The 24582-nt window shown below is 38.6% G+C and overlaps 1 protein-coding gene across 2 annotated transcripts in view; it reads left to right on the forward strand.

Moving 5' to 3' along the window:
• The window catches only part of ABCC4 (ATP binding cassette subfamily C member 4 (PEL blood group)), a gene marked incomplete at its 3' end in the record, with an annotated part of 156449 nt that overhangs the window by 38358 nt on the left and 93509 nt on the right, over positions 1 to 24582 (forward strand). For both annotated transcript variants that reach the window (XM_082014247.1, XM_082014248.1), the window contains exons 10-18: positions 3414 to 3503; positions 3858 to 4049; positions 5590 to 5684; positions 5791 to 5877; positions 16333 to 16429; positions 17512 to 17727; positions 19688 to 19828; positions 21214 to 21251; positions 21605 to 21705. In XM_082014247.1, coding sequence (XP_081870373.1) covers positions 3414 to 3503; positions 3858 to 4049; positions 5590 to 5684; positions 5791 to 5877; positions 16333 to 16429; positions 17512 to 17727; positions 19688 to 19828; positions 21214 to 21251; positions 21605 to 21705 — 1057 coding nt within the window. The remainder of the gene's footprint in view (positions 1 to 3413; positions 3504 to 3857; positions 4050 to 5589; positions 5685 to 5790; positions 5878 to 16332; positions 16430 to 17511; positions 17728 to 19687; positions 19829 to 21213; positions 21252 to 21604; positions 21706 to 24582) is intronic.

Below are 24582 nucleotides of genomic sequence, written 5' to 3' on the forward strand. Positions count from 1 at the left end.
CATAAATCTTTCTGAGACATTGAACAAATTTTTAAAAATCGATCGATATGAAAAACTTATTAGTGAATACATTCTAATGCAAAATAGAATGTATTTCTTAGTCTTTGTTTTCTTCCCAAGCTACCATAGGTACCATTGTTAAGAATTTATAGGAAACGGTTGCGTAATATGCCCATAAAACACCTTTTTTTTTTTTTTTCATTAGTTGTTTATACTGCATAAAGCAGGGCAGCATGACTGGAATTACTGGTTTCCTTTTGATTAAAAAAAAAAAAAAAACCAAAACCAAACAAACAAACAAAAAAAAGCCCCCACCAAAAACCAAACCTCCCACAAAACTGTTCATGTAATTTTCATTTTGGTATTTAATTGCAGTGTGCATGGGAGAAGAGTAGTTCTCTCAGTACTATTAAGAGCTGCTCAGAAAGTTTCTCTTATATACTCACATGATGATGCAAAATAATTTTATGGAGTTGCTCACTGAAAAAATGATGAGTTCTAAGAGAAAGGATTTATAAAAGGACTAATAAAAAATATGCTATCCTTTGTCAAGTAACCGACTTAGCTTGCCACTTTGACTAGGTTTCTCAAGACTCTCTGGATCTCTGTACAGACACTGTACAGCTGGATGATTATTTTACTGGTTTTAAAGATTGTGAGCCAAAGGAGATACTAAAAAAACCAACAACCCACAAAATCCAAAATGACTGGAAGTAAAAAAGGGATTATTTAGGAAAACAACCTAACATGGTGTATTACAGTTTATCAAAAGATAACCAAAACCAATTAATTAATGGTCACACTCTTGTTTTACTAATGCAAGTATTATCTTGAGTCCCACAGGCTAGTCTGATACCAGCATGGAACTAGGGATTCTTCAGTACGGGATTTTACTGATGTGCCTTGAGTTTACAGAACAGTCTGTCAGCTCAACTGAGCAACTTTAGATATAAAATTCAAGCATTTGAACAGAGGCCAAATTTATCCCTTGTAATTTTAGTCACTTAAATGAGGAGCCTAAGTAGTATAGTACTCCTGTGCAATATATGATCTCTGTATCCCTTGGATGGGCTGAATTGCTTCTTTCTCTTGACTGTAGGACGTGTAGGGTCTGCCCGAGCTCACCTAAGGAATTGCTGCCCCTGAAAGGCTCATTCTTGTGTCCTTCTGTTCTTGTGTCTCTGTTCCCTCCCTTGTGCTGGTGTTAATGCTTGTATGTACGGCCCTGTGGTGAACCAGTTCAGAGGCATAAAGCAATAGAAAGTGAATCACTTTTAACATGATTTGTTTTCTGATAGCTAAGTCCCATGAACAACCCGTCTGCAAGGTTAGGCAAGAACAAGTGGCAGCAGAAGGGAAGTGAAAGATGCGGATAGTTGACAGGGCGCAGGCAAGCTGGGACACTTGTGGTAATGAGCTGTCAGATGAACTTAGCTGTAATATTATTCTGTGCTCTCAGTTTAGTGCCTAAAAATAAATGTGATGAATTTGGGACAAATTGGCTTTAATTATATGGAATGCTATTTTGCAAAAATACCATGCACCTTAGGTGTTTGTGGCCATGCTGTTTGCTTGCATTACTACTTTTCTACAGGGTCTGTGCTATCTTACAATACTGCTTTAATATATAATAGTTGGATAATAGTTTAAAAAGTTTTTTTAATTTTCTGTAATGTTTTTAGGCTCTTATTTTTCTTAAAAAACCTGAGTGTGGGAGAAAATATCTTTGCACTTCCATGAATACAGAAGCACAACCTCAAGAAGTCTGAAGAAGGGCTTGTGTGTCTGAAAGCTTATTTACTTTTTCAATACAGGCTAATTGATTTAGTAAGAGATATTTTTCTCTTCTTGCAAACTTGGCATTAAAAAAAAAAGCCTTGCCTGCCATAAGTTGGTAGAGTTCTCCTGACCTTAGCATGAGCTCAGCACCTGAACCATGTACTCTGGACCGAGAGATCAAAATCATGGTAAAATGCTGATTGGGGCGGGGGGGGTGTGGTGTGTGGAGAAAAGGAAAAAAGCCCCGTTGATGCCACCTTGTGGAAGTTAATCATAGCAACAAAAGCAGTTTTGCGGTGTCGCACAACGCGCACAAGCTTGGGTTCTCACAGCGTGACTCTGATTTCTTGCGGACCCTGCGGTGCTTCTGTGAGGTGGGAGCTGTCATGGGGGATGTGCAACTTTGAGCTCTGGGTATGGTGCTGCCTGACCAAGTATTGGATGAGTGGCCACGTGCGTGCGAGCCCAGCTCTCCTGGCTGTCATAGGTGTGGATGGATACTGTACCGCTGTGTCTTGCAAATAATTTGAAACAAGTTGCAAGCTTCCCTTTTTTGCGGTCCCAGAGCTTGGTCATGCGGCATCTTTCATTTGGGGTTAGGTGGTGGCCTCTTCAGCCTCTTGAACTTCAATGGGTGGCTGGAAATTTTAAGCAGTCTGCAAGCCGGTAAGAGGTACGCTAGATATTCTTCACCTCGCTCTTCTTCCTTGAAGCTTAAGTCTGGGTTTTCATTTGGCCCTTTAATAGAAATACTTTTTTTTTTAATTTAATGCATATGTTTTCCTGTTTGCAGTTTAGTGTCAGTCATGCTTAGTGTGGTCTAAGATGCATGTAAAGGCAGATCCTGTTACAAGGGTGTTTTGCTTTAATGAGAGCGCTGCACCAGGCCCTTAGGAATTGCGGTTTAGCATAGCTATTAAAGACATGAGCATCCTTTCTTTTCACAAGAAATAGGCATTTTTACAACCTTGATAGGAGAGGTGCAAAATATGTTGTGAAATAAGCTCTTATCAGTAGTGTAACATAAAGGATAGGCATACAAAAAAGGAATATTAACCAAACAATCCTAGGGTAGTGTATTTTCACACAAATAGCCCACTATGTTGTCCATTAAAAGCCTCTGAGAATCCATGACACACAAGATGAAGTTGTGTTAAAATCAAACAGCATTTTTCTGCTTTCGCTTTGGATAGAGCCTTGACTAGAGTAAACACAGGCCTGGCTTTCCTGGGGCTCCAAGAGAGTTTCAACTCTCCTTTTTAACAGCATTTGTCTGGCTACACGGAGTCGCCGGCCGTGCCGCGCTGAGGCCGTGAATGCCACTGCGATGGCCAGCAGAGAGCTCCTGTTGCTGAGGCTGCCACCCCGACCGTGTGCTGAGCGGCAGCAAGGATGCCTGGGCTTTGATCCTTGAACACTGTTTTATCTGTGTTACTTGTTTGTGGTGAAGGATCAGGGTCTTTCAAAAACATTTGTGAATTACTGAAGAGGCAAACTGTATGCCTGAAAATACGGTGGGCGTATGGGTTGCTAATTTATAGTGATTTATGTGCGTTGTTTTCTGTTTCTAAATAATTGTTTTGATGGTGCATGTTTCATTACTGAGGAAGCCTAACTTTTTCTCAAATCCATAGAGTTTAGAAAGCCCAGCACTTCAGCAGCTTTCATTTACTGTCAGACGAGGGGAGTTACTGGCTGTGATTGGTCCTGTAGGAGCTGGAAAAGTAAGTCAACATTCACTCCATTCTGCGGGGTTTTTATGAGTCTGTTAAACGTGACTAGAAACTTAAAAATGTACAGTTCCTTTCCGTGTGTAACAACACACTGCACACCAAAGGTACGGGCATTCAAGAAAGGCAGATGTCCTTCTGGGGGTGGGGGGGGAGATGGATCAGTGTTAAACAGTACTTTGTACCTCACTTCTAGGCTGCATGTAAAGGTTACTAGTGCTCTTCTACTGTTAGTAGTTTGGGTGACAGGGTGAAGTAGGCCATCATGCCAGTAAACATGGCTCAATCTCAGTGATATCTTTAATGCTGTCAAACTTTTCACATTTTCTTTTTTTTAATCTTTTCCAGTCTTCGCTCTTAAGTGCTGTGCTTGGTGAGCTGCCTAAAGACAAAGGTTTGATAAACGTTACTGGAAGAATTGCCTATGTTTCTCAGCAGCCTTGGGTGTTTTCTGGTACAGTAAGAAGTAATATACTGTTTGACAAGGAATACGAGAAAGAAAAATATGAAAAAGTTCTGAAAGTCTGTGCTCTTAAAAAGGTATGTTTTTTTTCTTTGTGTTTTATTTTCATGATTTTTATTCTTATCTTAGTATTCTTTCAGACTTGTGGTGCATGCTGCAATATATAATATATGGAATTGATTATTATTAGTAGCATGTGAAATAAATCCTATCATTTAACAGAAATATGTGTAATTATTTTTAATATCTGCATGTAAGCACATTCTTGTAATTCCCAAAACTTTCACTAGAGGGGGGTGTAGCTCATGTGAAGCACAGACAAATTTGGAAAAAGCTATTCCCAATTATTTAATTTCATAATCATGTTTAGCCCTTTTCACTGATGTTATGGTACAAGGGTGTGTGTATATGCAATAAAAGGTGGAAGACAAATGATCAAGCTAGGACTGTGACTTCCATTCTGTAAATATTCTATATACTTTTTTAAAAATAAATGTCATGTATATCATGTATTATGCATTGCTAATGGCTATCAAAAGAACCTTAGTGCTATGTACCGGAGAATTTTCTGAGCCCAAGTAGTGTTATGAAAAAATATTTTTGAAAGGTCTGTGCGCAAAGGAGTTTGTGACATGAGATATAGAGAGGATTAAGCCAGATTTGTCAAGAAGCAGACTTTTTGGTTGGCAGCTAAAAAGGTTTTATGCAGCATGTCATGATATTCCTGTCAGCAGCGACACAGGTGAAAAGCAGATGGTTACTGTGATTAAAATTTTTTTGCAAGGTTTTTACACATGGTAGATAGAGTTTTAGTATCGCCTGCTGATACTCAGTCATATGCTGTTGTCTAAACTTAAGGTTTTAGTGACTTTAAAAGACAGCAAACTACATTTAAAAAAACAAACCCTTCATATTTGATGGTAGATTTGTTTTCATCATTTTCTTTCAAATTTATATATCTTATAAAAGCTGTGGATAAACTTTCAGAGTATGTTTTATAGCTTAATATAAAGTTTCTGTATTTCTTGAATAGGAAATACAATAATATAACGTGGAACACTGTATAATTTTGTTGTCTTACTCATAGTCCTAAGCCCCATAAATTAACCAAGTTTGTGTGATGAATGTTGTGGTTATTTCTCTTGGATATATTGCAGTAAGAGTAGAAGTAATGCAGTTCTTAGGAAATGGAAGATAATGTACTGATAATAGTTATTCAGATTCATTTATTGTAACAGTTCATTTTGTTCTAGTAAAAAATAATTAATTTACTGTTATACTTCATGATTTTTAGTTTGATTTTCTGAATCGCCAGCAAATATTCCTTGTAACACTAAGAATGGTAGTGCACTTCCTTCTGGCAAAGCTGTAGAAAAAGTGAACTTTAACAGCTCACCTATTTTTCCTGCTTTCTTAATTATCTTTTGCTGAAGATACAAAGTCATATTTGCAAATATTTCATTTAGTATAAATTCTTGTATTTTAATGTGAGATAAGTTAATACTTGTCAAATAAGAAACTGTTATGTTGAAGCAGCTTTGTCAGTCTTTGAAGTTAGAATTATTTTAAAAAAAAAAAAACAACAAACTCTTGCTATCTGTTTTTTCACACTCACAGGACTTGGAATTATTAGCAAATGGTGATCTAACAGTAATAGGAGATCGTGGAGCTACGCTGAGCGGGGGACAGAAGGCCCGTGTAAATCTGGCCAGGTTAGTGTTTTTTGCTGTTTCTAAAATTTACAAATTATCCGATTTTAGTCATTAAAGTAAACAAATGTAAGACTTTGCGATACTGACTTTTCTTTAAACCTTTTAGGGCTGTATATCAAGATGCAGACATCTATCTTTTGGATGATCCATTAAGTGCAGTAGATGCTGAAGTTGGAAGACATTTGTTTGAAAAGTATGTCATTGCTTTATTTTCATTTAAAATACAATTTTTATCTTCTAATTCCGTATAGAAAAGCTTGAAAAAGATTTTTGGGGAGATGGATCTCTTCACAAAACTCGATGCATTCACTTCCTGCAATTATTTTTCCTCTATTTTGTGTATTTGGAAGACGTATAGATTTTTTCCTGTGTGTGTCTCATTTTGGTTTTTGTTTTTAAAAGCCCTATAAAAGTCTGTTTTGAAGATATTATAGTTAGAATTATTCTTAAGGGAAAATATGCCATTTTCTTGAAAATGTCAGATTTCATACATGAGTATTGGGGTTTATAAATATTAGTACTGAATGAAGAATAATATGGACTGGGATTTTAAATCACTTCTTAGTTTGCTGCAGCTTTATTTGCATAGTAATAAGCATTTAATTCAAGTGGCTAAAGAAAAGAACAGAACTCTCTTAGATTCTTGAGTGATTTTTCATTTTGATTCTCGAATGGTTGAAATTTCTCTCAGGTAGGTGAAACAGGGAACCATGGCCTGCAGAGTAGACTGTGGAGAGCAGAAATAGAGGAAGAGAATGCATAAGCTTACCGTGAAAGAGAGAGATATTGGACCTTCCTCCATTCCTGAAGAAATAGGAGAGTGTTCATTAAAAGTCAGGTTTCTTTCTCAGTAAATTCCCTCTTCTCCATCTCTCTGTTCTTTCAAACTGCCTCATCTATGCCACATAGCGAGTATGAGAATAACCCAGTTACTCCCAGCCAGTGTGTCGTCCTTGCTTCTTCATAGCCTGCAGCTCTCGGTATCAAAAGGTATAATCTGGAATTTATTAGAAGTAGAAGGAAAAACTTACATTGACTGAATTCAGTGGGCTTTGGTTGAAGCCTTAAGTGAGAGCATTTTCTTGAGCATACTTACATCCTTTGAGTTTCATGCTCCAAACACATGAATAAATTTGGTTTTACTGTCATTCCCTCCTCTCCACCTGTAGACAGTCATAAAAATTTGTCTTGCAGAAATGGTCATAGAATTTGCATTGACTAGCATTGCATGTGTGTTCTTTTTCCTCATGTGGCGAAGCTTTTAGTATCTAAATTTGAAAATTGTACATCCTGTTGATGTTTGCAGTTTCCAGTCTGGAGATCCCTCTGAAACCTCATCAATATTTTGTTTTATTTTATTGATTTCTTCAAGTGGCTACTGTTTGTTTCCATCAGTATGGAGCTAGAGTTTTATGACGCATGGGCTTTATGTTCATTGTTCTGTGCAGGATCATTTTCACCTGCCATGACTGATAGATGGAATTCATTACTTCTGTAGTTCACATACGCTCTCAAATTCCTTTAATGCCTGTTGAAGCTATCTAGGCTTTAGCTGCTGCTTTTCTGTTTCTGCACAAGATCGTTCTACAGCTCCAGCATCCATCTGACTGTATCAGTCCCTGCGTTCTGAAAGGGCACCCACCTGAGCTGTTAACCTGTCTCTCTCTTAAGTCTTAACGTTTTTTCACAAAGAGGAAACCTGGAAAGTACGGTAGTGCCTTGCAAAGGAGGTTGGGTTGCCTCTTCAATTTATTCTGTGTTTTATGTGAGCTGTGACATTGGGAGCATCTAGATCCTGCTGCAAAACTGGAAGTCTGGATTTTTGTACGTGCAAAACCATAAAGGAGCTAGAAACCATTGCCCTGCAAGCATAGCTTATCTTTAGCTGATAAATGTGTGGAGTTGAGGAGGAATAAGGAGATTATCTCAGCGAATTTGAAACTCAGAAAACTAGCTGGGGTTCTTCCTTTACTGTCATTTACTCTTCCTCCCCAACTCTACATCAGTTTGAGCAAAACAGATAAAAGTAGAATGAAAGCATTTTGTGGAGAGAAGGGACTGGGTGGAGTAGTAGTGGCAAGAAAAACTGAGCAGTGCCTCCCTGTTCAAGGTCTTAAGGGAGGGCTTTGTTACAACCAGAAGTTGTCTTCTGAGGCCTTCATGACAGCTGTAAAAGGTGCTGGGGGTACTGGGGAGAGTGTTATGTTCAGTAGCTCGCTTTGAAAAACAAGGCAGGGCATGTTCTTTAACGCTTCCTGAATAGTGCTAGAAATGTGGAGAAGAAAGAGAGCACTTAGGCAAGAATGTTCTTAGAACATGGTGCTGAGGAATGTCTGAGACACCACTTCATACAAACTGCCCCCAGGAGTCCAAACCGCGAGGCATAAAACAATGGATGAGATGGAAGAAACAGGGGATTATTTAATGAGAATATGAAGTGGATATTGTTCTGTTCGCTCGATCTTTTTTTTTTCTTGTAATTTTATATTAATGTTTATTTTTTTAGAAGTGTCTAGTTTATGTGTATACATCAAAGATAGGTATGTTCCTAGTATTCCCTGAAGCTACAGTCTGTGGATGGCTGGTTCATTACATTTGCTGCTTCACCCTGTTCTGTTCAGCTACTGCAGTAAACAGTTTAAAATACATAAATACTTTTCAAATGAGAAAGAATGCGAGAAGCACAGCTCCAGTGGGAAAACAGTCCCCCATATTATTAGTAAGGGATTGTGTCTCTTAAGAATTTCTCCATAATACAGACAAGTTGTTCTGTGGATGATGGAGCAGATAAAGTCAGTTCTCCAATGAACTCCTCTGTCCTGGTCAGATTCCTTGGGGCCTAGTAAGGTATAAACTGGATATTCCCTACTTTTGTGTTATTTGTAGCCTCTTTTCCTGCGAGTTCTCTTGATAATTAACAGTAGGCATGCTTCAGCCTTTTCCCAGTGGGGTCACCAGTATAGTTCTATGTTTTTGTATATATTCATGTGTGTATATGAAAATATGCATATTTTATATATATATATAAAAAATAAAAATAGCTTTTCATTAACTTTTTAAGGAATGTGGTATTTTGAGACCTCAGGTTTTGAAATATGGGACGGCCATACAGGTACAGTAGCATATGTCCTTGTATGATGAAGTTTGGAATAGGCTGTGATATTCTAAGAAAATCATTCAGTTGTGCTTGGATCCCAAGAAATTTCCTGCTCTCCCTGTGCATCTTTATAAACATATTTCTATAGATTATATGGTTTCAGATCGCCTGTGGATAGAAATTAAGTTGTGTCCCATCAGTGATACTGACTCAAAAATGGTGCTTTTAAGAGTGAGATTTATATTCCATCGGTCTGTTGAGACAGATGCTCTTCTCCAGGTATTTTTCTTGCCTTGTATCCTGTCCAGTGACAGGAGCTGTGCTCCAGTCTCAGTTGATGATCTTTCTTTCTGTTTTCCTCTGAGCTTGTGAGAGTAGACAGAGTTGCAGGACAATTTGGGAATCTTTGAAAATCAGACCTAAAGTTGTGATGATACTTGGGAGTGGTATGCGCAGGTATATCGTTCCTACTATCAAACAGAATTCTGCAAAGCTTTTTTTTTTTTTTTTAGCAGGAAGGTCTTTTGAATGTATGGTCATTTGTCTTTTCTCTCTCAATTTTGCCTCTGAAACTAGATAAAAGCTGCAGAAGAAATCACTGCATTTATCACAGCACAGTATGAACTTTAGCATCTGTTCAGATGGAGCACCTTGATACTAGGCAATGGCCTCCTGTAGGAACTCAAGGGACATGTTGTTAACTGGGTCGGGGGATAACCATATGTTGAGGCTGACCAGAGAGTCACCTGGCAATTTGACTAGGTGTTCTGAAAGATAAAGTCTCTATATTGCCAGCTGAGGTAACTGAGCATTCTTCTGCAAGGGAGGGCAGGGAGCAGGCATGGTTTTGTAGCAAGTGTGTCCTTCATAATTGCAGAAAAACGTGAGAAAGAATTGAACAGATGGCGAAGGAGAGCGGGAAATTCCATCATGTGAAGTGTGCGGATTAAGAGATCCTGAATTTCTCAATGCATTCTTATCTAAGCTCCAGAAGTGCTTGAGGGGAGGGGCAAAATGAAGTAGGGAAAATGAGTAAAAGGATTTATGAATTTTTTTTTTAATTAGATATACAGATCTGAATATTTACTTTGTCTGTTTTAAGTAAGTTGATTTTTGGAACCCTTAGGAGTCCATGAATGCTTCCAGTCTTGTATCTCTCAAAGTGGGGTATGCTCGTAGATCTCCTATAACAAGTAGCTTTGAGGAGAAAGTGCTATTATGGTGGTGTAGGTCATTAAAAACATGTGGAGCTCATCATAATGTAAAACTAGCAGATAAAAGCTAGTGTCTCGTTTCTGTAGAGGGATTACAGGCACAATCAGTGTGTCAGAGGAACCAAGCAAAGATAACCCTGGCATGTACTTGCCAGTGCTGTGTTTAAAGGCATATACATATTACATGCTTTGTCCGCTGATGACAAGTGTACAGGGGAATTGGTGTGTAAATTTAAGGATTTCACACTGCTCCCTTTCAGGTAGAACCTGTCTAAATCAAGGATATCTCTAAGGCTTCCCACTTCGTGTTTCACACCTGGTCCAGGCTCATTCTGCCTCTGATGCCACTGCAGTGGTTACAGACTTAATGAGAAGCACTGGGCAAACTTGAATGCTGTGTAATTTTTTTTTTTTTGTATTATAGGTGTTGCTTTTAAAAACATATTGGTTATACCTTTACATTTAGATGATACAATTTAAATTCCTTGAGCTTGATTGTGTTTATTGTAAGGAATATGTTTAAAAGGTATGAATATATTGTAGTAATGTTGCTTGGTGGTTTGGGGTTTTTTGTTATTTTGTTTTCCAGAAAGTGAAAAGCATATGTGTGATGACTGTACATTGTGTGTTTTCAAAAAAATGTAAAGTTTTATAGTTTTTATCTCACAGAAGCATGTGTGTTTTTTTGTTTTGGCTTTGTTTTTTTAAATCACGTGATATGAAAGCAAAAAAACCCCTTGCAGAACCCCAGTGTAGTTGTATGCTTCAGTGGTCTGGGGGTGCAGTTGCAAAACAGTATTATGAATACTAAACCAGAAATGGGCTCAAGAGGGAGGTGTGCAAATTCATGTAGGAAAAGTTCACAAAGACCTACTTAAACACTAAGATCTCTGGCTCAAAAAGTCCCTAATATATGGACCCTGGAAGCTAGAAATGTGTACCAAACATCAGTGTATGTTTGCTTATAGACCTCCTCCAGCCATCCACTGCTGGCTGGTGCTCAGGAAGGGGCAGTGGATTTTGTGGACCAGTTGTCCTTACGTGTTAGCCCAGTGGAGTCTAGGACTTGTCATGAGATGTAGATAAATGGCTAGCAAGATAAGCATAGAAATAGAAATAGTAGAAGTAGGTGTGGGGGTTTTTTGTCTCTGGCAAATATATCACACCTTTTTTTTTCCTTTGTTCTGAAATTTGGTAAACTTTGAAATGTACGGGAACAACTGGGTGTGGATTGTTCTCCTTAAACCACTTAAATTTAAAGGGAAAGGAGAGGAAAGCAAATGTAGTAAGTAAATTAATGTAACAAAGGCTTTATGCCTGTGAGCACTTCTGCATGTGCTTTAATTTCATTTTAGTGATTATTTCCATTGAAATGAATATAAGTATTAATTAGAGTAAAGTTAAACTTGCATGTGAACTTCCAAAAAGGAGAGGCAAAAAGAATAGTAAGGAAGAAAGTGGAATCTTAAATAAGAGACACTTTGCAGAGGTGAAAGCAAGCTGGTTGTTGCAGATAAAAACTTAAAAAAGATTAAAGAACAACTTGTCTCAAAGAAAAGAAAACCTGATAGGGAAGGAAGAACAAATGAGGATTCGTATGGATGAAAGCGCCAAGACAGCCCCTTTGCATCGAGGAGCACTGTGTTGTTGTAGGCCCCCTTCTGAGTGTCTTCTGCTGCATGCTTTGCAGCATCAAAGTTCAAGCTAATATTTTTTTTTTCATTGCATAGAAGTTTGCTGTCAAAGTGCAATGGTTTTTTTTAATGGGTGATAGTATACTGTTACTTAGGTTTGTTAACTTAAAATTTTGTTTCTTTGTTTGTTTGTTTGTTTTTGTCGGATTGGAAGAGTGTATTTCTGGAGAGATCTATCCTGAGTGTGGTATCGCTGACAATGAATGAAGGTCATGATGCTGCACTTTCAAGTGATAGAAAACTGGGCAGAAAACTTTCTGGCAGTTCTGGAGATGGACAGGGATTTGGAAAGTCTTGGCTACAGGATGTGAATTAATAGATGCACGCAGCAGGGATAAGTGCAAAGTGTTGACTCCATGAACACACAATAAGCAGGGATCAGTAATGCGGCAGTTTTATGGAAAAGGAGGTGCAGATTGCAGTAGATCACAAATCCAGTATGAGTCAGCAACGTCATGCTCTTGTTAAGGAAGCTGTGCCCTGGGATTTATGACCAGTACTGTATCTGTCAGTACAGGTAAACTAATGTTCCTATTATGTTCTGTACATGTAAGGTCTCAACTGGAATAATGTTTCAATTCTGTGCACTTCCAAAAAATGTAGACCGGCTTCAGACTGCAGTGTAGCCTGTCAAGAACATTCAGGTGTCAAAGGTGGGGGCGAAGAAAACTATTTGTCACTTATAAAAAGAAAGAAGTGTATTTGGGGGACTTTTTTTTTTTTTTTTTCTTTTTTCTTTCTTGCCTGGAGGAGAAAGACTTAATGTATGAAGGGACCGTGTATACAGGAATAAACTGGTCTACTGACCTTTGGGAAGTAGTGGATTGAAATTGCACCAAAAGGCGTAAACTTGGACTACAGAGAAAAATTTTGTAATGGTGAAGGTAGTTTGCCCCTGGAATAAATTTTCAAAGATGTTGACATTTCTGTGTTGAGCTTGAACATGCAGAACAACCCATCCAACATCTATCAGGAACGCTTATATGTTTAAATTGATTCTAGCTTGGGGAAGAGGATGCAACTTTCATAGTCCCTTCATCCCCCTTTTCTGTGTACTGAAGAGGCTGAAGAACCTTTGGGTCTTCTCTGTCCAGGTCACATCTGGCTGTGTGCACACATGTGTGTCTGTGTGCACTTGTGTATTTGATAAATGTGGCAATGGCAGCTGCAATTTGTGCAGTAATTTTTCCCATTGCCATGCATTAAATGTGCTCACAGTGTAACTAACAGAGTATGCCTCTTGAGAGTAACGGAGAAGCACGGGGAAGGTGAACTCTGTGGGGTTTTAAACAGCAAGTAAAAAGGTAATGGCAGTTCTGGGCGTACTTCAGCAGATGGCTGAACCCTTGGACCAGGTATGTCCCCTGCTGAGGCAGGCTTTCTCTGGATTCTCTATATCATCAGTGAGAAAGGGAGACACGCTCAGATGGTGGTTCACCTAGAATTGGGTGTTTCATCTAGAATTGATGGTTGCTTTTCTTCAGCTACACAGAGCAGTATTTCTGAAAGTAAAATCACAATGGAACTAAGCCTTAGTGAACCAGTGAAAAACATAAAGATTTATGGACTATTTTGTGGGTGTTTTTTTTTTTTCTTCTTTTTCAGTTCTAGAATAATACCAAGCTTTCACTAAGAATTCAGCGAGCTCTCGGAGTTAGTTTTGTCCCAGCCCTTTTATCACATTTGGTTTTGCTGAGCCTCTCTTTGAACTCTGGCTTTGGTCTTCTGTGGCAGCCAAGGCACCATATAAACGTAATGCTTGCTGTAAACTGCAGAATGGATGTTGTCAGATGGGAGAGAGAATATTTAAAAAAAAATAATTTAAAAAAAAGGTTTTGAACAGAAAACTCTTATTTTGATGTTTTGAAACAGACGTTAAGTATATAGTTAGTATTTTACTAGTTTTGCAACTTCTATGCTCCATGATGATACAGTATTTTAAACGACAAAATTTTCTAGTGAGCTGTCTGAGCAGTGAGTTGTTTAACTTGGTAATAGATCTAAGTATACACTCTTTGTTGCAATTTTTCCTCCCTGTGCTTGTGCCAGTGAATTGTGACAACAATTTTTCTACTCACCTGTTATCAACAAACTATTCAGCTAGCTTTTAGCCAGATAGACATCAAATCGAGAGTTGTTGTTTTTTTAGAAAGTCTCAATTGAATGAACTGATACATCAGTGGAAATAAAAATTTCCACAGAGGTCGTTTTTGCCTTCTCTCCTGAGATCAAGATCACGCAGGATGCTGTGCTGACAGCTCTGACAGTTCTAATTGGTTTACTCTGGTGCTGTGATAACCCACTTTTTTTTTCCTCTTGTGTTTTGTTTTGGTTTTTTTTCCTCCCCACCTCCAAATGCAGACTTAAAGTGCAGTGGGGTCACCATGACTCAAGATCACGATTTAAAGGTTTTCAGCCATTGGATTTTCTAGTGGCTAGTTTGTCCCGGTAAGCTGTTAGACATACATCTAGCACACAGAAAATTCAGTGATCAAAGTGGTATATAGGCTGTGGGACTATGTAAGGGAAAGCTAGATCTCTTCACAGTGCATACCTGGTATATTTGCTTTTGGCAGCTATCCTGCTAGGGAAGTAAATATCCTGTAGCCTCTCTGATCTTTGCCCAGTTCTCTGGATAGGTTTTGTTGAAGAATATGTTTTGTTGTGTGTCTTCAGCTGGTGCTCTAGTTGCTATGAGGGTTTGTTTTGGCGACTGCTCAGAGGGTAGACAGTAACCACACCAGGATAATATTCCCAGGAAGAGCTTCATGTATAAATTGCAACTGTTGTATAAGTTGCAACTGCTCAAATAGTTACGCTGCTGCAAATACCTTGATTAATTGTTGTCTTGGCCACCTAAGAATGACATCATGGTTTTATAGTTGCTTCTTGAATGCTGCATAGCAAGCATATAACTTTCTCAGGAAGAGTGTTGCTTTTAACTTAATTTTACTGAAGTTTATTTGGAACACTATAATATACTTTCTGGGTGTAATTATGCTGGCTAGTATTAGTATTAACCATTTTATAGTACTCTACTTCGTACAGTCTTTGTAGGAGTGATAAAATAGATGTTAAAAGCTGTGTAGGGAATTAATTGGATATACAACATGAATGTATGAAGCACAGTAAGCAATACAGTATCATTGCTGTTCTTTTTCTGCCTTACTCCCCTTACCGCTTATTTGCATTTCTGCATGGAATTTATACTATTGGATTGCTGTGGGTTTGCTTGTGTTTTTTTTGGAGAATGGGGAGAAGAATTTGGGGGAGGGATGTTTTTCTTTTGTGGTGAGTGCCACTGTCCTGTGTCATGTTAGCAAATGGGAGTTAGCATGTTAGCGAAAATGAGCCAACAGGAGTGGATCTGTGGAGAAAAACACACAGTGCCAAGGTTCCTGTGCAGCTCAGAAGGTTTTGCTTTGAGCAGCCTGGAGTCTGGCCTTTCAGGCTTCATTCCTTGTCAGTTGAACACTGATGAGGGGTGCTACTGAAGTGGGTGTTCTCACTTGGTTTTGTCTAGAAGTCTAGTTCATGGGCCCCAGTACCACTCAACAGCATGAGCAGCATCAGATTGAGTTGAGGCAACTGGTGGACGATCTTCAAAAAGGCACTCCTGATCCAAATGGAAAATGCTAATGTATACACCTTCACTGGACACTTCATTTCTAGACAATATCAGTTTTCCTTGTTTTCTTAAGATAGTGAGTAGTTAAGAAGGGGGTGTCGTCTCAAGCGTTTGTCTCCCTGCTGTGTTAACTGTGGGAGTGGAGGCAATGAGTGTTGATACTGTTGGGTCTCAGTTGTGTCTGTGCTGTCCCTGTTATACATGAAGAGCATCCTTGCGCACCTCTGCACTTGCTCCACTGTTAGGTTTTTGAGGGGGTTTTTTTGGCTTTGGTGGCCTTTCAAGGCTCTGCTGAAAAGATAGGAGATATCTTTTCTGCTAATACTGTATGGGATTGGACTGCACTTGCTGACTGGTTCTGGTGTGCACAGTCCCCTCTTCATTTCTCTCTCTGAAGTCCCAAACTTCTGGGGAAGCCTCTAAGGTAAGCAGGTAAGGTACTGGAGAGGAAGGTAAGCCCTGATTCCATAGGAAGAGGTCAGAGATGGTTGAAGGCTCTTGCTCTTCTACCTCAATACATACCTGGATGTTGCTCAACTCAGTAGTACTGTTTACTTCTCCAGAACTCCCAGCGGCTCACTGTTACAGCTGCTCTGAAAGCTCATCTCAAAGAAATTACTTTTATTGGCTGTATTTTTCCATAATTGTCCACAGTATGTTGCCCTGCTTTCTCTTTCCATTAGTTTAATTTTTGTTGAATGTCCTCTTTGCAATCCATTTTATGACATGTACATTTGTTAGGACTTTTAAAACAATTACAATGAAATGTCCTTAAAATATTTCCTCCTCTTTCACCCCAGACCAGAAATAGGAAATTTCTTTTCCCTACCTTGAAAATGTACAAAGTTAAATAAGGAACATGTTTGTTAAGCATAATTTTTATAAATCTAATAAGCATAGGCATCTTTTCTTCTTGTTTTAAACACTGTACAGTTGACTAGAAGATGTTTTCCAGAAATAGTCAAAACGCTTTAGGACACTTCATTTGTTAATTAATTTTTCCATCTCTTTACAGATGTATTTGTCAGGCCTTACATCAGAAGATCTCTGTTTTGGTCACTCACCAGTTGCAATATCTTCGTGCTGCAAATCAGATTCTAATTTTAAAAGATGTAAGTAATTTCAGTGTCTATGCTTTTATATCTTGCATACTTTCTAATTATCCTTTTCAATCTAAGAATGGAAAAAAGAAACAGTTAAAGATTTTCACTTTGACCATATATGTTTTTAAAGATTTATAATCATTAATGAAATAAGTTGTTTTTTCTTAGAATACCTTCCCTGAAAAATCTGTTTTATCACGCATGTACATAACATTGCATATTGATTTTTATTTGACATATGTATAATATACTGTGAGGGAATTACTTATTTTTGAGACTATGTTAATGCTTTGCTTTTATTCTCATTTCTTACACTTTTGTGTGAATTAAGAATTATGTTGATTTTGCAACCAGTCCCTTCTTGAAATTAAGGCTGAGAAATGGTCGCAGTACCTTTGAGAACAAGCAGGCCTACAGTAAAACTGGTTCCTTCCAAACTTGGTTGTACCAGATATTCACAGGTAGAGGAGAAATGCAGGAAGTTCAGCTGTTTGTTTTGTTTTAAGGTTGGGTAGTGAAGTATGTGAAATTGCTTTTTGATGCATCACAAAGTTGCAAAAAAGGACACTAGCTGTCTTTTTCCTCCCACTCGGATGTCTTTAAAAGTCACAGTAGCTTCCTAGAAATGAGTTTGTGATAGAGCTGTAAGAAGAGTGGAAATGGTCTGTGGTGCTCCTGCTAGAGCTCTGTGAGGACCAGAAAATTAAGCTGCTGTTTACCTCTAGCCTGGAGTATTATAAAAAGACTGATGGTTCTGTGTGTAGTTCAACAGCCTGTCCTACAGCTGCATGGCTGTCTCCTGTAGCTTCTCCAAGGAGGTGACTCTCACCTGGCTGTAACTGGGACTTTTGTCATCCCGTTTGTATGCTCCTTGGCCTGGTTAGCTGCCAGGAAGGGACTGGTTAGAGAATGAAGAGCATGCTTCTGCTCTTCTAAATGAGGAACTGATAGTTAGAGGCTTCAGCTCAGTTACTGCAGTGGGATGTGTGCTCAGCAACTGCAGAACCCCAGAGGCAGCAAGGATAGATAGGAAAAAATGTCCTTTACAGAAAGTGTATGATGAAGATAATCAAAGCTTATATTAATTGTAGGGTAAAATGGTGGGGAAAGGTACCTATTCAGAGTTCCTGAGATCTGGCATCGACTTTGCTTCCCTTTTGAAAAAAGATGAGGAGGTAGAACAGCTGTCGGTTCCAGGAACCCCCAACCTGAAGTCTGCTCGGAGTCGAACATTCTCGGAGTCCTCTGTCTGGTCCCAGGATTCTTCTGTCCACTCACAGAAAGACGGAGCAGTGGAACAACCACCTGTGAGTGCTCAAAGGATAAACGAGTCTCAATTCTGGCCTGCCTGGTTTTTAACTTAAACTTCGATAGGGGCTTTCCCTGCTGCATTTGAATTTCAGGAGTTGTTGGATTGCATTAGCAGGTGAGAGCTTGCCCATGGTGGATCTGCCCAGCGCTGTGTTTGGCTGGCAGTCCTGGCACATGGGCTGCAGAGGGCAGGCATCCCACAGCTCTGGGCTGTTCTGTTCAAACCCGGCAGAGTGAGTTTGTTCAAGTTGAGCATCAGCTCTGCTGGATGCTGGAAGCATTCGTATCTGTGTCCAAAGACACCGCGCTGTGCTTCCTTCATCCTGTCCCCTGCTTTAAAGGGCCAGTACCGCTGTACTGGGTGGGTTCTGTGTGTTTGTGCAGTGCTAAACTCAAATTAACACTTGCCCTGAAATCCTGAGCTCTGGGAAGTGCGTGCAGAAGTGGTGGCTTTTTACAAAGTCTACATTTGCATGGCTGGCATTAACATACCCACATGATCTTGAGCTGGCCCTGAGGGAGTAACCTTGGGACACCGCTGCGTTGCTCCCCTCAGCCCATCTGTTGGTGAAAACAGAATCCTTTGTATGGTGCCAGCTTGGGTTCCAGGTGCCTTTTTATCTCTTGGTCTGCACAGTGCAAAAGCAGCAAAGCCATAAGGTTTCTGTACCAGAGGTGGCCTTCTGCGGGTGTGTTTGCATTCATAAAACAGCACAGGAGCCCTTTAACCCTGCTAGACTTGTGCTAGCACTGCATCTGTGGAACACGAGTAATCCTTGTGTGTCCCTGATGATTGTCGTCTTTATGCTATATAGTTCTTTTATATATCAGATTATATAAATACATATATTTTTATATATATTAGTTCTTTTTCTTTCCTTTAATGGAAAGCAGTGAAATTAAAAAAAAAAAAGCTACAGACTTTTTCATACCTTTTTGGAGGAATGATTTTATGCCTAAAAGCAATAAACTCCTCTGGTATTATTAATGTCCCAGTGGTGACTGCACTATTAAATCCACACAGGTGTGCCAAACATTTAGCAGCATGAGAGCTGTTGGATGGGGGCATGGAGGATGGGGCTGGAGAAACAAAAAAAACAAGATAGGCTTCTCTTCTCTTATGGGCAAGTAGGTGGGATTTCTCCTTTCACCTCTGAGTCACGTCTGTTGACTCCAATGCTCTTGCACAGCCATGTCTGCTGACAACAAAACCAAGTGTTATGTGTCCGCTGAACTGGCACTAGTTTTTCCATCACATATACTGAAACAAACAAACAAACAAACAATTTTGTTAATTTGAATAGTTCTTTTACCTTCTTTATGCCTCTCATTTTTTCCTTTTCTGTCTTTCAGTATCCCCCATCCGTTGTTTGCTTAATATGATTTCTCATTTGTCATTTTACTTGTATTCCCTATTAACAGATGCTTTGTTGGTACTTACAAGGAGGTGATTAGATCTTTATGGGTAATTTGTTACTCTGGGCATATGTTGATTCATTTTGGTGCTTATTTGCAGAAGAGTATTTACTTTAAATACTTTTCTGAACAGGAAAGGTTACACACACTTGCATTCTGAAAACAGAATCTCTCCCAAGCCAAGGCCTTAGTTTCCAGAGCTGTTATGACTGAAGGTACTATATAAGAAAAGAAAAACCTGGTTTATTGATCAGTTAGAGTAAATATTTCTGTGTCTGTAAATGAAGTCATGTTACATTCTGTGATGTAATAAAATCCTCACATTTTGCAGAGTAGATTTTTCAGTATTACTGCACCAAGACTAATTTTTTTTGTCAAAGCTATAGTTCCAAATTTTAAAGTTTTTATATGCATAATCACTTTATCTCCTTATTTAATTGTTTGCTAATGCTGAACCATGACTTTCAAGTGGCTTAGTCTGAATGTGTAACTGGAAGGTTAAAGTTCTTTATTGTGGGTTTTTTTGTTGGTTTTTTTCAGGCTGAAAATGCATTGTCTGCAGCGCCAGAAGAGAGTCGTTCTGAGGGAAAAATAAACTTTAAAGTTTACAGAAAATATTTCACTGCAGGAGCAAACTACTTTGTGATTTTTATACTTTTAGTATTCAATATTTTGGCACAGGTAAGTTGTCGGGAGCCACAAATAATATTTAATGTATTTTGGGTTTGCCCTTTTTTTTCTTCTTTTTAATGTAGTATGTGCTTGTTACTGTGATGTTTCATCTAAAATGTTTGGGAGCATGGTGTTCTTTAATAATTTTGTAGTATACTCGCTCAAATTTTATCTGTCAGCATGGAGTTTTTGGTACAGTGTTGAGAGGTCTTGCACTGATCCTTATTTCAACAGTTTTAATACTTCAGTAAAGTAATTATTCTACTGGCAGCATGGCACAGAAATTATAAGCCAGTCTAATTTTCGGAGATAGAGAACAAAATCATAAGGTGTGTAAAGTAGCATTTAACAAACCTGAACAGTCAGTATGTCTCCATATAGTTGAGGAGGGCAAAGAGTTTTACTTAGTACAGGAGGACAGAGTCTGATAGAAGTGTTGAAAGAAAAGCTTGTCTGCTGGTAAGTGCAGGTTATGAGGAGGGCTAGAAAGAGGGTCACTGTTTAGCAGAATAAGAAAGTGAAGAAGAGAATAGGCAAATATTGTGTGTAATGCAGACTGCAGCAGGTATGTAAAAGAATTTTTAAACAAGGAAAATTATTTTGAAACTTACTGAAAGAAATGGTGAGCAAGGAAGCTGCATGAGGATAGCTTATTGCCTTTTTCTCTGTTTCCTGCTGAGAAAGCTTAAATTCATTTCATGGAAATGATTGGTCTTGGCTGTAGAAAATAGTCTATATATTTAGACATGTTACTACTTTTTTGCTTGTCCCTGAATTGAGTCTGTTGGAAAGATAGCTGAGCAAGATCAAATCTCTGCAGTAGACTGTCCAGAACTTCAAATTCACATGAACAGAGGTGTACTTTGAGATAAATAATGCTGTTACAAGTTTGTAGTCACCTCTCATCACAGAAGGAAGGTGGCAGAAGGAGTTTTTCCCTCCCTCTCTTCTCTCATCCTCCTTCAACCCTGTTTCTGGTAATTATCTCCCGTAAACACAACTTTCTGGACTGGTAACATCAGAAAGTTTGTTAATCAAAAAGCATTTTGGAATATCTCTAGTAGGAAATTTAGGAACTGAAAAAATGAGTTCTTTAATGTGCAATTAACATACATTAGGAAGAGCTACTATATTTTGTTTGCTTAAGTGTATTGCTTTCCTTTAGTTTGCTATCAGGTAGGGTAATTTAAGGTAACTTCTTTCTTTGTAGCGGGTTCTAATGCACTTTCTAATGTGCTTTGCAAATTGCTGCTGGTCTTGAAAGACTGGATGGCATACTTTCCTGAATATGTGATGTTTTCCCAGAGAACATGAAAGAATAGCACAGAAATTCAATTTTCCAATGTTTTTTTCATTTTCTAAGATAATTCTTGTATTTGCCTCTCTTACTCAAGGTGGCATATGTGCTTCAGGATTGGTGGCTTTCTTACTGGTAAGTTGATGATAACTGGTCAGTCATTTCTGCCTTTTCAGTCAAGCGCTGTTTGTCTAATAGAAATCAGTGTTGTATAGGTAGTGGTGGTGGGGCAAACCTGTTTTAGGAAACTTCAGGATATGCTTGATCTTTTTCTGATCTCCACTCCTTTTGTGTGGGGGAAAAAAAATAAAGTTTATGCTAACATGTTGCCTGTGATTGCTTCTATTCATGGTGTGATGCATGACAGTACATGGGATCTTTTGAACTAAAGATTTCAACAGAGTTGATTCTAGAAACAGTTAAACGTACTCATTAATATTTGCAGAATGTAATTTGATGATTGTTATCTTCTGTATGCATTTCCATAGGGCAAATCATCAAGAAAAGTTGAATGTCAGAACAAATGGAAATAATGGAGCAAATGAGACTGAACACCTAGACCTTAACTTTTATTTGGGAATTTACGCAGGTAATTACACATGCACATGTGTGTCTAAAGAACTATTTATTATCTGACCTATCATAATAAACAGTTTCAAGAGGTGTAAAGCAACAGCCATGTGGGGAAATGTGATTTCTAGTGGTAACTGCGTAATGTCTTAACAGATTAGGACCCTGAGTCTTGCCTCCTGACTGCATTAATTGGAATAAATAAAATTAAAAAGTCTAACAGAAGAAATAGGTTGAATGCAGACTCTTAATTTGCTTTGCCTGGATTTTGGAAAGTAAACTAGGAATTGAGTATTCCAAAAGTCCGTCACCGTATGGTTGTGGTTATTGTCTATACTAATAGGTCATTGAGCTAAATGTTCAGTCATTATATGTATGGGCAAGAGGGATTAGAAACGGATCTTTATTCTGCACTGTTCTAAAACTTGGATGGCTACCTTCCTTTTGAAGTGCCATAGCAAAAGAACTAGTTTTCAAAAAGCATCCTAGATGGCAACGCAAAGCAGGATGTTAAAAACCATTTCAATATATTTCAATAGGTAGCCATATGCTGCTGAATATCCAGAAGAGGGCATTGATCCTTGTATTCAGGCATCCAAACATCTTCAGATACCGCTCTGAAATATAGTAAAAATTGGCGCAGAAAAATCATGTGTAGAAATACGCTCTCAGACTCTGCTATTTAGCACTTCTAGTGATGTACAGTTTTGTATGGCATGGTAATTCCTTGATAGAGATGTAAATGATAGGTCTGAGCAAATAAGTGGAATACCAGAAGAATATGCGTTAAATGTATTCAGAAACATCTCTCCTGGGTGAGAGGATAGGTGGAGGATTTTTTGTTTGGGGTTTTTCCGGGAATCTGTATGATCTAAGTGCTTGACAGAAAACATTGTACTTGGCCTGGGAAGCAACAATTTAGGAGCCAGATAAACTTGGCTCTTATTTTCTCTGTGTAATGTCTTACTTCATGAGCCGTTCCAGTAGACTGCACAGTATGATTAAGTGTGGCAAACTTGGCTTTCTCTGACCATATAACCTAAACCACGTTCTGGAAAATTTTATCCTCTAAGGCAAATTTTATTCTAGATAGCAGAACCTTTATATTGAAATGTTCAGATGGCTGAGATACTTGCAATAGTTCAACAGACAGCATTGACTTACCTAGACAAAAATCGTAAGTGAAGTTGAAAAAGTTAGAAAAAGATAGTGCTTTTCATATGAAGTACCTAATAACCTAACTTACCTTTTTCTATAACCTCTTAAACTATATAAATTAATTTAACATTTTTATTTCTGATTCTCAATGTTTGGAAAAACAAAAAAATCATCATGGTAGTTCCTTCCTAGTCCTTGTTGTTTCTTTGAGACAAAGATTTAGAAGAATAAAATTTCAGTTAATGGGAAACACCACTGGCCAGAACTGAGATACCAGTTCCACACCTTTTCTATAAAGTGTGTGTGCAAAGAGTCCTTGTCTCTCTCACACTGAGGTGATAAACTTGTAAATGGGGAAAGCAAAAACCTTCGGCATGAGACAGAACGGATGAAGGACTAGAAATTAAATCCCATTCCTCCTCCTTCTCCCCAGACATTAGGTCTTTTCAGGCAATTCATTTGGTGAGGATCATGCCAGCAACTTCTAGTGGCTTCCAAACCTGAGTGAAGTTGTACAGAAATGTGGAGTTCCCAGGATGTGCTCCTTCTCCTCCCGTTGCTCCCACACACTGCTGTTAGGCATGGGCTCTACCACAGCCTCGTGCTTAAGTGCCTCTTCTGCTCCCTTTTTGCATGACCCAACTTTCTCATTGGGGTACGTGCAGTTACTCTTTGAAAAGTTGTTTTCTTTTACTTGGCCCAGACTACAGAAGTCAGGACAAGGCGAGCAAGCTCTTATCCCAGCCATGTGCTTCTTTCTTAAAAACAGCACCGCACAGAACATGGGCAATAAACTGCAAGCAGACAAATGAAGTGGTGATACCTTTTCTTGCATCCTGGGAGGATACAGCAGTAAGCAGAATGGAATAACTGATTGACTTAGCCACATCATATAATTTAAAACCTCACTCTTTCCCACTGTTACTGTAGCTGTACCTGAATTGTGTCCAGTTTTAACCCATCCTTAGAATAGGCAATGTTTTATGTTGATAGTAAGGGTCTGACTTAAGGGTGTCCTGAAGGCCTAAGCATCTAGGCTTGTGGTGGCTATACTTAGTTTCTGGAGCAGATCACCTGGAGCCTGGAAGCACTGCCAAATGTAAGGTTAACACCTTCACTGCTCACCTTCGTTGACTGGGAATTTGGACAGCTGCATTGGAGATTACACAAAGCAAACAGAGCAGCAGCAATCTCATCATTCTTTGTTTCCATCTTTTGCCCTGTAGCACCCCTGTCTTGTAAGTGGATGCCCCTAGAAGAAGGGCAATTCCCTAGAAGGGCTTTATTTCACATGACATAAGGGATGCATCTTATACTGTGTTAAAAAAATACACATAATTTAAATGATTTGATGTGGTTTACCAGGGGAAGAATGGCATGAGTGGTTTGGGCTGATTGAGAATAACTCAAGGTTGTCTCTAAATAGCCATGTATATATTACTTGGTTAATACCTGCTGGCAAATGTTGAATCTTCGCAGTGACCTCTGCAAACCGCAATTATACGTGGCACTGTGAAATGAATCTCTTAGCAGAGATGTTATGCAGAAGGTTTTAATACAGATTTATTTCATGGTTTAACAGACATTTCCTACATTTCTATAAAGTACCATCTCTTTCAAACCAAAAAAGAGAAATTTTTAAAATTGATTATATGATAGTAATTGAAGCTAGTGATAAATACATCTATGTTCTGCACTCAGTCTGAGTCCCTAGGCTTAAGTTTGGATTCTTGCTATA

The sequence above is a fragment of the Phaethon aethereus genome (assembly GCF_964289735.1).
Source record: "Phaethon aethereus genome assembly, chromosome: 1".
NCBI lineage: Eukaryota > Metazoa > Chordata > Aves > Phaethontiformes > Phaethontidae > Phaethon > Phaethon aethereus.